The 16,833-nt window shown below is 40.9% G+C and overlaps 1 protein-coding gene across 1 annotated transcript in view; it reads right to left on the bottom strand.

Moving 5' to 3' along the window:
* Nucleotides 1-3,886: 3,886 nt before the first annotated feature.
* The window catches only part of RASSF9 (Ras association domain family member 9), a 31,130-nt gene continuing 18,183 nt past the window's right edge, over nucleotides 3,887-16,833 (bottom strand). Inside the window, exon 2 of the mRNA XM_038375556.2 lies at nucleotides 3,887-5,935. Within this exon, the coding sequence (XP_038231484.1) occupies nucleotides 4,663-5,935 (1,273 nt within the window). The 3' untranslated portion in view covers nucleotides 3,887-4,662. The remainder of the gene's footprint in view (nucleotides 5,936-16,833) is intronic.

The following is a 16,833-nucleotide window of genomic DNA, read 5'->3' as shown; positions in this document are numbered from 1 at the left end:
GGCCCATAAATACATGCACATATTTCACACAAGACATTTCCCCCATCCCTCCACTTTATGCACTCAGATTGGAGGATCAAATTTGGTCCTTAGTTTTGAAGTGAAAATTTGGTGGGTATTGCAGAATACAGACAATCATGGAATAATTCTGCAATTATATTGTAATTATTGATCATGTAAATGAATGGCAAATACTGTACACTTCTACATAATCAAGTAATAATTATGTTCTTTTATTTGTCTTCTAAATGAAAGAGTCGTCAAGAGCCTGAAACAGATAATTAAATTTTTACTTATCTGGTTCTATCAAAATTTGTAAAATTACACATTAATCATGCAGAAACTTGAAATTATATCCAGTGTACACTGGGAAAATAACAGAGGTTATATAGGTTATTTTATATATGCAAGAGTGAATTCTTCAGTGAAGCCCTTGCAAGTTTGCAGACTAAATTCTCATCTGGTGTAAATCAGTGCCTCTTCACTGACTTCAGCTACACCATTTTATAACAGCTGAGGTTCTTGTCCTGGATTCATATCTGAATCCAAATTATCCCAACTCAAAATAGAAGTGGTGCAGGCCCACTCATCTGGCTATTCTTCCCCATCCTCAATAGATAACTGTCATCAAAATAACACTTCTCCCTTCCTCCGCCTGAATCCAGTGTCCTAACTTTCCCTATATTGTACTCTAATTCATACCCTTTTATTCTTTGGTGCAGAGATTTTTTCCCCTCAGTCTGAGCTGTTGCACCATCATGCAGCACTTCCTTGTGCTTCCCTTATTCAAGCATTGCTCACCCAATGGAATTGCATGAGTCATAAAATCAGAGTTCAAGGGCCAGAGAAACATGACTTAAGAGAGACAAAAAAGAAAAGGAGTACTTGTGGCACCTTAGAGACTAACAAATTTGAGCATAAGCTTTCGTGAGCTACAGCTCACTTCATCGGATGCATTCGGTGGAAAATACAGTGGGGAGATTTATATGTGTGTATTTTCCACCGAATGCATCCGATGAAGTGAGCTGTAGCTCACGAAAGCTTATGCTTAAATAAATTTGTTAGTCTCTAAGGTGCCACAAGTACTCCTTTTCTTTTTTGCGAATACAGACTAACACGGCTGCTACTCTGAAACCTGTTATTAAGAGAGACAGGAAATGAACATGAGGGGTTAACATTTTGCAGTTCCCAAAGGAAGGCAAAAATCTTAGCCAATCCAGGAGAAAGACAATTTCCTGTGGAACTCATGGCAGGGGATGTTGCGAAGGCCAAAACTATAACTGGTTTCAGTGTAGCAGCCATGTTATTCTATATTCGCAAAAAGAAAATAGCTCACTTCATCGGATGCATGCATGAAAGGTTTTGCTCAGATAAATTTGTTAGTCTCTAAGGTGCCACAAGTAATCCTTTTCTTTTTGCGAAAACTATAACTGGATTCAAAAAAGAATTAGATAAGTTCATGGAGGATAGGTCCATCAATAGCTCTTAGCCAAGATGGTCAGGGATGTAACCCCATGCTCCGAGTGTCCCTAGGCCTCTGGCAGCCAGAAACTGGGACTGGACGACTGGGGCTGGATCACTTGATAATTGCCCTGTTCTGATCATTCCCTCTGAAGCATCTGGCATTAGCCACGGTTGGAAGACAGGATACTGAGCTAGATGGATCATTCGTCTGACCCAATATTGCCATTCTTATGTTTTATTAATAGAGTAGAGAAAGAAGACAAAAGGATAAAAGTGTTTTTCCCCCCCAAGATACCTTGATGGTGTGCTAAATTTGAATTAATAAGGGATTTAGTGACAGGCGGGAGCTAAAACAGCACTGAGCATGTACTGTATTGCATTTCTTATTTAAGCCTAAATAAGGAATTCAGGTTTGATTCAGACAGTGAGGCTGAGCTTCAAACAATTGTGGATTATTTTTTAAATAAACATTGTATCCAGCCTTGATTTTCTTCTTTTTTTTTCTCAATAGAAAGCAATATCCTTCAAAACTGCACATTACAAGGGATGGGTGCACAATCAAGCATGCAGTGTGGGTGAAATTCACCTCTTTGTGAAGGGCCAGCACAAGGTCTGTGGATCACATAAAGAGAGCTAGGCAAAATTGTTTTCATACTAATTGTCTGTTCAATGGAAAATGTAGTTTTAGTCAATCCGCAGATTTGACATATATGGTCTGAACAACTCACAAAGCAATCAGCAGTAGCTGGTGTTGGTGGCAGTGAAGCTGCTGCTGTCTCTTTCCCTCATTTTAATCTTCTAGGAGGGCACTCACCTGGGATGTGGGAAACCCAAGTTTGAATCCCTATTCCGGAGCAGAGCTGAAATGGACTCTTCCAATTCACTGGAAATTCTGGAAATTTTCAGATTTAGTTCAATCCAAACCTAATTCTTCATATTATTATTTTTGGAATTGCCACCTAATTGAAAAATCAATTACTCACCCAGCTCTGCAAAAAAAAAACCCTATTTTGATGAAGGGCATATGTGGGAATTAAGTGGCCCAAAGACATTGTGCTGGCCTTCTGCACAGGAAAGAATTTCAATAGGAAAGACTGACTAGAAACTGTATTTATAAAAACTGCTGACACATTAGACAAAATCTCTAAGAGCACAAGAACTCATGAAATACATTAACCTGCTCTCAACATTCAAAGCACTGAACTGAAGTGCATACAATGTCTAATATCAGTACATGACACGCAGAGTACAAAAGATGCTGAGCTGTGTTAATAAATTATTACAAAGTTAAGATACCTTGTTTGCTATAGATCTGAGTTTCCATAAAGAACGTATGTATCTGAGCTCCACATCTTACACTTGAAGCATCCCAAGCATTCTATATAATGTTGAGTGATAAAATACATTAAGGCAGCCAAGACAGACACCTGCAAACACAAACTCTCTTCATAAAGTCCAGAGTTCACAAGTCTGTAAAAAGCAAACAGTTTGTGGTGTTCAGGAAATGTTTCTCTCCAAAGTCATATTTACAATCTTATCACCATAGTTTTCTAGTCATTTTGAAAACCAGATGACTGGCAGACACTTGAGGGTGATGGGAGGACCCTAAAGAACACCAAAATATAGGAAAGGAAAAGAATGTAGTTGAAATTTTTAGATTTATGCTTCATTTTCATTCATCATTTAAGACTTAAGTCCAGGATCTGACTGAACTCTGTGTTGTTTAGCTAGCACTGTACATAGTTCCCCTTAAATACATTTAGTCAGATTTCAGGGTAAATTTTCAAACATTCCTAAATGACTTAGAGGCCAGATCCTCAAAAGTATTAGGCATCTAACTCCCACCAATTTCAATGGTAGTTAGGTCCTAAATACCTGTGAAAATCTAGTCTCTAGAAGCCTAAGAGCTTGTCTACCACAGGGAGTTATTCCAATACAGCTATTCCTAATTAATTATTCCTTATTAACTCCATGTATGGAAGCTCTCATTCTGGAATGAGAAATTCCAAACATGGTGTTAAATCAGGAACAATTCTCTTTAAATTCTCATTTACCCTTTTCCAGATTAGCTTTTGACTCTAAATCTTGCTGAAAGTCAATGGGACTGAGACTGCTAGAGTATGTCTACACTGCAACTAAACACCCACAGCTGGCCTATGTCAAGGGGCTTAGGCTAAGGGACTGTTTAATTGTGGGGTATATGTTTGAGCTCCAGCCCGAGCCCGAACCTGAATGTCTAAATTACAATTAAACAGCCCCTTAGCTGACATGGGCCAGCCATTGGGTTTTAATTGCAGTGTAGACATAAATCTATGTACCTAAGTCACTTTTGAAAATGGTATTTAAGTGCTTTTGAAAAATTTAACCTTTGTGATCTGTGGTAATGAAATTTAAATATACAACATAAAAAGTATTTGCTTTTTATCTGCTCTACAGTATCATAAAACTACATTTTAACCAATTGTGTGCCTTATCCTACACCCTGTCTGTCTAAGTTGGTCTATCCCTTATGTCCACATTCCTAAAAGATTAGTCAGATGTAGAGATGGACTCAGAGATTAGAGGGTTTCTGATCGGGAATTTTGGTTCAGGCCAATCTCCCATCAGAATACTTTTGTCTCAATGAAGCTCAGACTTACAAAACACTAAGCACTCAGGCCCCAATCCAGCAAAATACTTTAGCATGTGTGTAACTGTAAGCACATGAGATTATTTACATGCTAAAGTATGTGTGTCAGTTTGAGCACATGTGTAGTCCCTTGTGTTCACAGTTACACACATGCTAAAGTGTTTTGTTGGATGGGGCCAGAGTGGTCAACACCTTCAGGTCCGAGATGATATGGGCATGTCTATACCACAGCCTCCCAGCCTGAATAGACAGATTGCAGTAGTGGGGCTCAAGCTAACGAACTAAAAACAGTGGATATTGATGTTTGGGCTACAGCTGGGGCTCTCAAGCCTAGGGGGTCTGGCAGGCTTTAGAGCCTGAGCTGCAGCCCGAGCTGCAACATCCACACTACTGTTTTTGGTGAGCTAGCTCAAGCCCTATTAGTACAAGTCTGTCTACCCAGGCTGGGAGGCTCACTTCCAGCTGCAGTGTAGACATACCCTATGATAGCAAGAGTATTAAAAGGATAAATATCCCCCAAAGACGGTTATTTTTATATTGCTCTTTGTCATGTTCACAATGGTCTCCAGCTATGTTAACAGCATCATGTCTCCTAAAGCTGTTTCAGAGTCCTGACTATGAGTCGAGCTGATTCCAGTGTCAGAGTCCGTATCATTTATGTCTAAATTAGTTACTTTACGAACAAAGTCTGGCACTGCGACACACTTGCTGGTAACTTCACTGCCTTTGGCTTGCTCTTTGCTAGCTGGACAGCTGAATTCAGTTTTGTCTTTGATATGCAGTGAATTAAATTCTTCTGCAAGGAGTTCATATTCTTTTCCCTTCTTTTGCAGCAGCAAGTCCCTGTAGGTAAGCTCTTTCTGAATGCAGTTCAAGTGAGAGTGGATTCTCAAGCCATCTTTCGTACTTTTTTCCAACTCATCTTTGACACTTTCTAAATTTGAGGATTCTAGTTGGCCATTTAAAGCCTCTGCCATGCATTTACCATCTCCATTTATTTCAGTGCATACACCTTTTACCTCTTTTTCAATTTCAGCACAGAGCTGTTCAATTAGTAGTTTGTGATGTTTCAGTCCTTCTTCCATCTGCAAAATTCCATCACTTTTGCTCAAGTATTCATGCATCTGATGTTGACCATGTGGCACATTTGTTTGTTGCTCAGCATTATTTGGAGTGGCCGTTAAATAAGAATCCTGCACATAATTTTCTCCATCATTTTCTACCTGAACTAGGTGGAATTTGGCTTCACATTTTTCAATTTCCATATCCAATTCCTTCATTCTGTTGACTTGCTGATGAATGGTATGATCTTGGGAAATGATCAGATGAATCAATGTCTCTATATTGTCTCGCTCTTGCAGAGTATTGTCTTGTTTAAGTTTGGCCAGTTTCCGGAAAGTCTTTCTAACAATCCTCTTTTGCTTATCCATTGGCAACATCTTCATGTAATTCACTGGGCTGAGCTCCCATTGTCTTCCTATGTTTTGTACTATCTTTGCTTCAGCTGTCCTCCACGATGGAAATGAGAGGAAAGCATCTGACTTCACCAGAACAAAGTGCAAATTGGGTTGCTCTTCTCCCCAGGCCTTCCAAAGTCTCAGCATTTTTGTCAGCGGGGGAAGGACCCGCTCAGAGCCTCTCCATTTTTCGATGATACAATAATTACTAGGTTGTCCAAAAAGAAACCTTTTTTCTCCAAATGTAGCTTCATGTTCCTCTAGTAGAGCTTGGATCACTTCAGCACAGGTTGTGCGCTTTGTCAGTCCGCACACAATCTTCTCCTCCTGGCATACCCAAACCACTATCTCCCTTTCATCAGAAGCCATGTTCTTATCTGGAGATCTAGAATAAGGAAACATCAAATATGAGTTATGTCAGTGGCATGCAGTGTGTGAATCAAAATGACAATCCATTTATTCTTGATATAAACTGCCACATGGTGGGCAAAACTCCCATACTCTTAACAAAATTTTATATAAATAAAACCCCTAAAATGTGAATTAAGAGAACACCGACCTTGCCTGCCTCTCTCTCACTGGACCAAAAGGAAAAAAATACCAACCTACCTGAATTTTAGCCAAACTACAAATCCAAATCTCTTTTTTCAGATACTTATATATTAATTTTAAAACCATGGCCCACCCCTTTCTCTGAACTCCTGGGTGAAATTCACTTAAAGAGCAGAAGTATAGATTCATATAAAGTGCTATTCTAATTGTATTATACTCCCAGATGAATCAAGGAATACTGGGAATCTCAGAAGAAAGTCTTTTCTCACAAGATAGCAGTATAATTTGTAAATAATACATGTTCAGAAGCTTGGGATAAACATCCAGATTTTTTTGAATGAATCACTGAATCACCACGAATCATCTGAACCCTACAGGAGATAAAATAATAAGAAATATTGTGATGCTGAGACAAATTTGGTATGGTGCAGTTCTTTTGCCCCACATCATCGTAGCGTTGCCAACTCTCATGAATTTTAGTGACAGTCTTGGTGATATACAGTGTTTTTTCTTAAAGCCCCAGATCTTGTATTCAAATGATTATGGGAGAATCTCAGCTTTCATTAAAAAAATAAATCTAGCTCTTTTGGTTGTAGAGAAAAGCATCGAAATGTGACCTGAGTTAATGTTAAGGGGTCCAAAACCAAAAAGCAAATAAAAAGAACCTCAAACTTATTTAAAACAGAAAAACCCAACTTCCTCCCCTCCCCAAAAAAGAAAACCCCACCAAAAACCCCACTCATAATTTTTATACCCATTTTGTGATCTTGAGGGAGTGACTTATGATTTCCAACTGCTTGAGGTCGGTAATACTCTACATCACCAGAAGAGATGTGGCATCTCCGAAGGATTACACCCATTGATGCAGAGCTGTCATAGAGGCATCTACAGCTCCACTCCTCCCTGCTGCCAATGCAGGCCATGCGGTGAAGAGGAATGACCAGAACACTGTTACATTGAGCAGATGTCCAGGATTAATTCCCTTAAACTGCTTCAGTTTATATCTGAGGAGTGGCCCCAGAGAGTGGGAAGAGAGCCCCCATGCAGCCTGGCCACACCCAAGGATCTGGCCCATTGTTTAGCTCTAGATACATCCTCTGAGCACAATACATTATTGTGAATCTCTGTAGATTCAAATGAACGAACTTTAATCCACTTCCATGTAGAAAGCTTGAAAAATGCAGGGATAATGGAAACGTGGTTGACATAGAAAGTATTTGATTCTACAAATCAAGCATCTGAGACTGCGTCACAGTATTTTTCTAAACTCATGTGCCATAGCAGGATTAGAGCCTAATCTGGATTCATTAGTGTTACATCCTGTTTATCAAAACATTCCTGCTAGTTTCATTTTTTAAATTATTACCCTGTTTGGGAGATTAAATGTAATCCAAAAACTTGAATTGTGATTGACTCAGCTCTGTATGGGGGCAAGATTCCTCAAGAGACTGGGGTTAGTAATGGACTACTAATCTAACATATAGTAAATATTTTATTTCTGTTATATAGTACACGAGAACTCTGTTTAAATGCAGTGTTACTCTTCTCTTGGGACATTCCTGTGTAAAATTCATACTTTGCTAAATAAGTCACAGGTTCTTATTCCAACAGGTCCCATTTAAAAGCTCAGTGATTTACTGTAATTAATTTAAGCAAATCAGAGTTTCCAACAGATTACTGAAGCACATAGTGGGCACTAAAAATCCCAGATAGCAAAGATCAAAAAACACAACACAATGAGAAAACATTAGATCAGTTGACATTACTGCTGAATGTGTCTCAGGCCACAAAGTCAATATCGGTCATATTTTAGTAAATTGACACAGTACAGGATATCATAAAAATGTTTTTACTTGTTGATAGATTAGTAGTTAAATGACACTAACAGGAATAGACTATTGCAACAGAGTTCGGCTACAATGGTCAACAAACAATGTTTGCTTTAAGCTATGGTATGCACAAAGTAAAATGCAGAATGGAATATCGAGTTACTGTAGAAGCTAGGGGTCAGGTAAAGATTATACAAATGAACATAATCGTTATCAAATGTACCTGATAGTTGCTCAAATAACTACACCAGCTGCTAATAAAGAAATAAGTGAAAGAGATATCAAATGCAATTTATCAGTCTATGATTTTCAAAGTGGAAAAAAGCTGATAGACAAACAAAAATGAAATAAGTGCAAACACATATACGTGTAAGAAACAATATACTGGTATCTGGCTGAGGTAATTGCTTTACAGGATCTGCCTCTCTGTTTCTTATAACACCACATTGGGTAACAGTAATGCAGAATAGATCATCACCCTCCTCATTTAGTTGCACTTATATAATCACAGAAACATAGGGCAGGAAGGGACCTCAAGAGGTGATGTAGTTCATCCAGCTGCTCTGAGGCAGGACTAAATAAACCTAAACCATGTCTTACAGATGTTTGTCTAATCTGTTCTTAAACACCTCCAGTAAGGGCAATTCACAATCTCCCTTGGAAGCCTATTACAGATCTTAACTATCCTTAGAGCTAGAAAATTTTTCCTAATATCTAACCTGCATGTCCTTCTTCTCCATGTCCACTGGAGGTAGGACAACATTTGATCATAGTCATCTTTGTAACATCCAATAACATATTTGGAGACTTACCAGGTTCCCCCTCAGTCTTCTTTTCTCAACACAAAACATGCCCACTTATTTCAACCTTTCCTCAGAAGTCAGGTTTTCTAAACCTTTTATTCTTTTGCTTGTTCTCCTCTGGACTCTCTCCAGTTGTCCCCATTCCCTTTTTTTTTTAAATTAAGTGTAACACCCAAAACTGGACATAGTTCTCTGGCTGAAGCCTCCCCCCAGTGCTGAGTAGAGACATGCAATGCTCCTATGAATACATCCCAGCAGAATATTAGCCTTTTTGCAACTGTGTCACATTGTTGGCTCATATTCAGTTTGTGATCCACTGTAACTCCCAGTTACTCCCAAAACTTCTGGGAATACTTTCTGCAGTACTACTGCCTCATCTGTTATTCCCCAGTTTGTTATAATAGTTCTTGCTTCTTTCGCCATTCTCCTTAGACTTTTATGCAAGCTCTTTGGGATAGGTATTCTTTTCATTCTTAATTTTGTTACAGTAAAATGTTATCTTTGTCCTCTCCGGGTACACTGGAAGTATATGCCAGATTATATAAACTAAGCAAATGCTCTCCTTCTTCTCCTCCTTCTCCTTCCCCCTACCTCCAATTACTTTAAAGCCTACCTAGCAAGTCTTGGTAGGTGTGAACCTATGAGGTTAGCAAAACTTCAAGTAACCTTAAAATGTCTGTAAATACAATGTACCAATAGACACTTAAAACTATACCCTGCCATCAGTTTTTACACAGAACTCCTACTGGCTTCAGCAGAAGTTCAACAAGCAGACTGATGGAAAGACACTGCTGACTTTCGAAAATCCCAATAGAACCCCAAAAGGCAACATAGAAAACTGTGACTAGCTATTCTGACTGAGAAAACAAAACATTGAGAATGTAAAATAAGGTCTCCTTGGATTATATATAATTTCCGTTCTGTTTTTCAAGCATCCCATCCACTCACGTTTAACTGTAAGCTCTCTGGGCCTGTGACTGTCTGCTTGTTCTGCTTATACAGTGCTTGCATAGTGGGGTCCTAGTCCATGACTGGGGTGCCTATATACTACTGCAATACAAATACATGCGTAAAATAGCCATAGTAATAATAATAGTACCACCTTTTAAATAAAAGTGGGGGAGGGGGAAGAGAAAGAAGAAAAATTCATAGGCTTGGATTCTTGCATCAAAACTATATTGTAGATTGCTGAATGGTTTAGCTGAATGATGGGTTTAGTTATGATATGCATTTGTATCATTTATTTTTCATTAGATTCACTGTATTATTTCTGCTTTCAAGTTTTAATCAAAGATGAATTCATGAGTCACATCTCACGTTGTAGTATCATACAAATATTTTATTGTATATATATATATATATATATACACATACACACACACACACTCTTTTTTGTGGCTATTTTTGTTTTCAGTAGAGTGTGCTGATACAGTCTAGCACATCATATTGGTCTTTCAGGAAAAAAGATTATAACACTCTTTAATTGTAATTAATCCAATTAATACCAAACAAGACTGCTATGAACCTGGCTTTTTGTCAGTCCCAGCATAACATAATTATTAAAGAGGCTCAGTCATTTTAATATCAAAAAAGTATTTAATATTAGGAATGGCCTCTCAATACATCATGCTTTGCTTCACAAGTGGGTTTCTTTCCACTGAACATTTAGGGAGAGATTCTGCTTTATATTTTTCCAGACTCTTGTGCCACTCAGGAAGCTCAAAGGGGCCAGAATCTGGCAATAGCTGCTCATCAGAAAATTCCCCTTATGGAGAACTACCGCCTGCAGACAGCCCTAGCACCAGTGTTAGCTACCGTGCAATTGCCCTTGCAGAGGAGAAAATTTTCCAATTTGGGATGAAAACAAATTTCAAAATCTCATTTATTTTTGTAGAATGGAAATTCCATTTGTTGGCCAGCACTAGAAAATATGTATGGAGCTACAAGACCACATCAAAGACCATCAGGAAAAGCAGATCAACAAACATTTTAGCATTGATTCATTGAGCTTCAGGTGTTTGCAAAGAGACAAGCTTATGGTGCCCTATGATGAAGTCCTCATTCGAGTGAAATTCCCACTGAACTCAATTCAATGGGATTCTTGCCAGCATAAGAATTAAATGATATGACTATAAGGGATGGACGTCATATGGAAAACCAGGTCCAACTCTCCCATACGTTGGGGACCAATTGGATTTCTGGTTCTTTGGGGAAGTTCAGATCTGAAGTTCACAGCTCTGAATCAGATCCCTGAATATGAATATTTCTAAAGCTCTGGAAAGGTTTGATCTGTATCTGAATTTTTCAGCTTAGTATTACCTCAAAAAGAAAGAGAAAAAGTTTCCGGTTTTGGCTTAGTAACTTCTTTCACTGTACACTGCACCAGGGCGATGGAAAGTCCCCAAAAATGTGTGTGTGTTGGGGGAAACAGTGGGCAGCTGAACTGTGGCCCCACCCACTTGTGCCAATCCTTCCCCCGCACCCAAGGCCCTGCCCTTGCACTACCCATTGCCCCTGAGGCCCCGCCTTCATACTGCCCATTCCCCCCGGACCCTGCACTCATGCTGCCCCTTTTCCTCAAGTCTCCACCCCCATGCCACCTCTTCCCCCCAAAACCCCGCCTCCCGCTCGCTCCTCTCCACGCCCTCCCTCATTGCTCACATTTATGGCTGGTAAAAAGTGGAGGGGCCATAGCCCCCCTGTTCCAGCGCCCCTGATGCTGCAATGTACGGTTACTATTATTGTTTGAACTTCTGTATCTTCCTGGTTAACTCTTATTTGAATCTCAAAGAACAAACACCAGAAATTCCTGCAGTGACTGTCCAGATAGTAAACCTAACACAGAATTAATCTCTTAAAGGTCAAATTTGCTTTTTTCAAACCATCCTCATTCAATCTGGCTATATATTCAAGTTTAAATCCAGCTCTTGGACATTTGCTCTAAAGCACTTTGAGCCAAATCTTGTGTCCAGGATGCAGCCTGCCTGGATTATATGCTGGGGAATGTCCTTAGGGCAGAAGGGAGAAAAGTTTTGTCCCCCATATCCAGGCTGTGAAGCAATAACTAGAATTACTCTGTTACTCTTCAGGCTGCAGGAGACTCTACTCACCCCACTGCCCAACTCCATAGAAAAAAGTTGCTGAATCTACATAATCCCAGAAACACTGGCCTCACCCCCACTCCTCTCCAGCCAAATTTTATGTGCACCAGGGCACATTTCACCTCTGTGGGGTACAAGGGGTGTAGACTCTGCACATGGGGTCCCAGAATCCTGCCCCTTCTTACACTACAGTCAGGGCACTTAATGGCCACACAGATGGGGTGGGGCAGGATTTTACCATTATCATTTATGAACACCACAGCAGACCTCAAAGGATCGTCAGGCTCATCCTGATCAGAGTAATCCTTATAATGCAATAAGTCTCTGGAAGAAAAAGGAAGACTACCCAGGTACTTTTCAACAGTAGTTCTCGGAGAGCTTTACAAAGGTCAGTATCATTATCCTCATTTCACAGATGGGAAACTGATGCACAGAGAAGCTAAGTGACTTGGCAAAGGCCACCCAGGAAGTCTGCAGCAGAGCAGCAGTGCTCTAACTGTGGGACCATCCTTCCTCTCCTGGACACAACAGACCTCAAGCCAGTTTGAAAGCAAATGAGAAACAGTCATAAATTAGTTCAAAATACATAACAGAGACTTACCCTGACCAATTGGTTTTATCTTCAATTGATATTGTTATACAAGTACAGTGCCACCCTTGCATAAGTTTAAGATATGTTATTGAAAACAAAAAAGAAAGCATTAGGTACATGGCGAGCTCTGTTATATTTTGTTTATTAAGAGAAGGCTTTTAAAATTTAAATATTTCAGGAACATTATAATAATGAGTTAAAAGACAGCCTATTTTAGCTAGCTGTATGTAACATACAATAATGATCTGAAATGATAGCAAACAGCTTTAATGCAAGAATGAAACTTAAAAGTTTTCTTCCCAAATATCTGATCACCCTATCACTAATTTAGCTGTAAAATACAATGGCCTGAGTATGGGAATGTAAGTAAAATATATTGTTAATGAACAGATAAAACATTACATCACAAAATACATTAAGACCACAAAAGTATGGCTGATGGATAAATGTGTTCTGGTGGGGCGGGGGGAAATGCACATGGTAAACATGCTCATCACAGAATTGTACCTGACTGGGTGTCCAACATTAATAAAGATAACAGTGGCAAACCGTGGACCTGATTCTTCTATCCTCCTTTTCTCGCCTACCCCTGCACAGTACGGATAAGGGTGGCTGAATCAGGTCCCATATTTTCAGTGAAACAAAGAAAAGGAAACAGAAGTCACTTACAAAAACAAACTATGAGCCAAAGAAAAAAAAAGAAAAGAAAAGAAAGAAAACAAACCCACAGTCAAATAGAACTAAAAATGGGATCCTTTATAAGTGCAGGGCATGCTTTGCTAGATAGATGGGTGGCAGAGGTTAAACTAGGGAAAATGCAAACCACAGAAATTGTAAGGCTAAAAGGTATACCTATTTGGAGGCATCAGACTGATAAAAACAAATGGGTATGTTATTGTAAAAGGCAGTGGCAGATTTAGAGTCAGTGGGTCCTTGTGTGCATTCCCGGCCCCCCTCATCCCCCGCCCCCCTCGGGACCCAGCCAAGAAAAAGAATATTCTCTCGTATCTTCCCCATCCCCAGTTTTTCATTCTTTTTTTCTTCATCCTCTTCCTATATTATAAGTAATGGGAAGTAAATGAAAATAAAGTGAGGTATCTTGATTGGGGCAGGAGGTTGGGGTGCAGGAAGGGGTGTGCAGGTCAGGCTCTGTGAGGGAGTTTGGGTCCTCGGTGTGAGCTCTGGGCTGGGGATTGAGGTGTGGAAGGGGCTGAGGGGTGCAGGTTCTGGAAGGAAGTTTGGGTATGGGCTTTGGGCTGGGGCAGGGGTTGGGGTGTGGTAGGCATCGGGGGGCAATGCTTACCTTGTGTGGCACAGATCCCAAAGGAAACAGCATACCCCTCTCACAGTGGCTCCTACGCGGGGGGGAGGGGCAGGGGAGGTCCTCTGCGTGCTGCTTCCGCAGCTCCCATTGGCTACAGTTCCCAGCCAATGGGAGCTGCGGAGTCAGCGCTCGGGGCGGGGCAGTGCGCCGAGACATACATCCCCCAGGGGCCACAGAGATATGCCAGCTGCTTCCAGGAGTGGTGTGGCATGGAGGGAGGGAGACAGAGTGATCAGGGAGCCGCCTTTGCCCTGCTGCTGGCATGTCTCTGCGCGCCCCTTTGGGAGAGGGGGGCAGCGGGTCTCCATGCGCTGCCTCGGGTGGGGGCAGAGCCACCTTCCCCCTGCCAGTGGCACACAGAGACATGCCAGCAGCCAGCCGCTTCCAGGAACAGCGTGGGGCCACTGGCCATGGAATGCAGGCAGCCTGCCTGCCTGAGCCCTGCTGCGCCACCAAACGGGACTCAGAAGCAGATTATCAGATGAGCTTTGTCCTGCATTTTGGGGTCCCCGCTGTCAGTGGGGGCCCCGTGCCACTGCACTGTTTGTTTCATGGTAAATCCGCCTCTGGCAAGAGGAACTCTTCACTCTAGAAATACTTTTGGAAGACTCTCCTGAAAAGTGAGAGTGAGGGTGTAATGATGACACAGCAATTGCAGGGTTGTCAGCACTTCAATGGTGGCTATTACTTTACAAATCTCCATTGCTAATTCTTCACCTCTTTATCTGCCTTGACTGTGAAATGATTTACATTATGCTTTCCACCACCCTCAGGGTACACACTCTCTATAACTTGTATCCACAACTTAAATCTGCCTTTCTGTCAGACAAAACAACAAGGTGGGTGAGATTATATCTTTTATTGCACCAACTTCTGTTCATGAGAGAAACAAGTATTCAGACTGCACAGACCTACACTGCAACAACTATCCTATCAGACAAAGCATCATTGTCCATTATATACTTAAAGGCTTCTGGCTACCAGTCCAAAAATGTCTGGAAGGAAACTTCTGTGAGTAACCATGAGCAACTTTGCTGAGAAGGCAGAATGCCAAGGCAGATAAGCTGCATCAGTGCTTTACTGTGGTGAGCTGGCACAGTGGAGGTTTTGAGAACAAAGAGGGAGCCAAGATCATGGTTTGTAGAAGTGCTTTCCAACAGGAGCAAAAGTAACATTAGCAACTTGATCCACCAGAAAAAAAATTCTTTGAAGTGGATAATGACTGCTCTTGGAGAGCCAGTACTGGCAGCAGCTGAGGCAGGAGCTCCCTAGTTGAAACCAACACTGATGCATCTAGTTACAGTCATTTGCAGCAGTATGATAGGTGTGGGAACATTTTCTAATTGTTCAGTGTTAGTGTACTGTTGTAGCAACCAGGCAAGGTAATAACAAACTTCAACAGGACTTTATTTGTAAAGTGGAAACCTCTTTACCAAGCTGCTGCTGCACCCTCAGTAGCTCTCACTCCACCTCCTCAACTTCCCGCCCCCCCCACCACCTTCCTGTTTCCTGTCCTTTCAGACTCCCAACAGCCAGTGCTCCCAGTTCTAATAATTGCAAGCAGCATCTAACCACCACATGCACAACACACAAAGTTTAGCCATCACAGCTTGGCAGACTGTCCCTTTCAGCATGGCAGCAGGTATGTTTGGCCTGTTTCCACTCATCAGCAAATGAAACTTTGCTGCCCAAAGTACCATTGCATAAATTTACCCATGTAAAGGACCAGCACAAGACCTATGCAAAACTTAAGTCTTGTGCTGGTATGGCTTGTTTACAGAATGAGGCTAAAATTATTTGTCCCTAGACATCTTCCTTATAAATAGCGGAAGGAGACGAGTTTATAACTCATGTCCGATACGGGGCCTAAACACCACAATGAGGTGATCAGTATTATAAGGGGAGCTGGTAATTCCCCATACTTAGGTTGCCTAGCATTTTCCATTATAAAAGATTCTTGTGACAGCAGGCCTTTGAAATTAAGCAGCAGGGAAGCCCTCAGACTACACAAGTGCCTTTTCTTTGTCCCATGACATTCTGTTCTGCTTCTGCTGGGATATAACCTAGTAAAACCCACCACTTCCTTTCTCTGGCATGTGTCTCTCTGGAAAATCTTGGTAGCCTGCCAAAAGAGTAACCAACCACAGAACGTGTTACGGTTCAGCTCATTCCACTGCCAAAGCAGCAGCACAAACTCTAGGAGGAGCTGATAGAACTGTGGTAGTGGTGGAGGAGGAGAGATGAACTGAGCTCCCCCCTATCTGGACATGGCCCGACTGGCCCATGGCCCCCTCTGCTGAAAATACATGGGGCAGTAGCTGAGCTAGGCTCTTCCCACCCCAGTGAACACTCCCTACTCCAAGCACATGACCCCAGCAACTGATTACCTACTCACTACATTAACAGAATATTATTTAGTTTGCAAAGTCAAGCACTTAAAAGTTAGGAAACTTTTTCCTGACATTTGCCTTCAGAGTCCTAAATCTGCCCCAATGAATACGTGATATATGTCTTTAGTTACATGCTATTTTTTCCAGAATGACCCTACCACAAGGCAACTATGGAAAATGATTGTAATAGTAACAATAAAGCTGGTGTTTCCTAACCATCAAATGATTGATTTTGCATCTTTAATGTTCTTTTGACCCAGTTCTGTTGTATGTAATAGATAGCTCATGCAGTACTTAGGAGCACTGGTGGAGTAAGAATAGCAGAGCAAGTCTTCTATGAGTTTCACTTTGTCTATATATTACATTATTTTAACAAAAAGAAAAGGAGTACTTGTGGCACCTTAGAGACTAACAAATTTATTAGAGCATAAGCTTTCGTGAGCTACAGCTCACTTCTCACGAAAGCCTATGCTCTAATAAATTTGTTAGTCTCTAAGGTGCCACAAGTACTCCTTTTCTTTTTGCGAATACAGACTAACACGGCTGCTACTCTGAAACCTGTCATTATTTTAACAGCCAGTGAACCACCCGGTTTTGAAATTACACCATCTAATCTCCTCTGCCTCTTTTGCTTTCATTAAAGTACATTGAAATTGTGATTCCCAAAAGGAATTTTTATCAAGGCCTCATTT

This window comes from Dermochelys coriacea, chromosome 1 (assembly GCF_009764565.3).
Source record: "Dermochelys coriacea isolate rDerCor1 chromosome 1, rDerCor1.pri.v4, whole genome shotgun sequence".
NCBI lineage: Eukaryota > Metazoa > Chordata > Testudines > Dermochelyidae > Dermochelys > Dermochelys coriacea.
The sequence above is the reverse complement of the archived record's forward strand: the minus strand, read 5'-3'. Positions and strand labels throughout refer to the sequence as shown.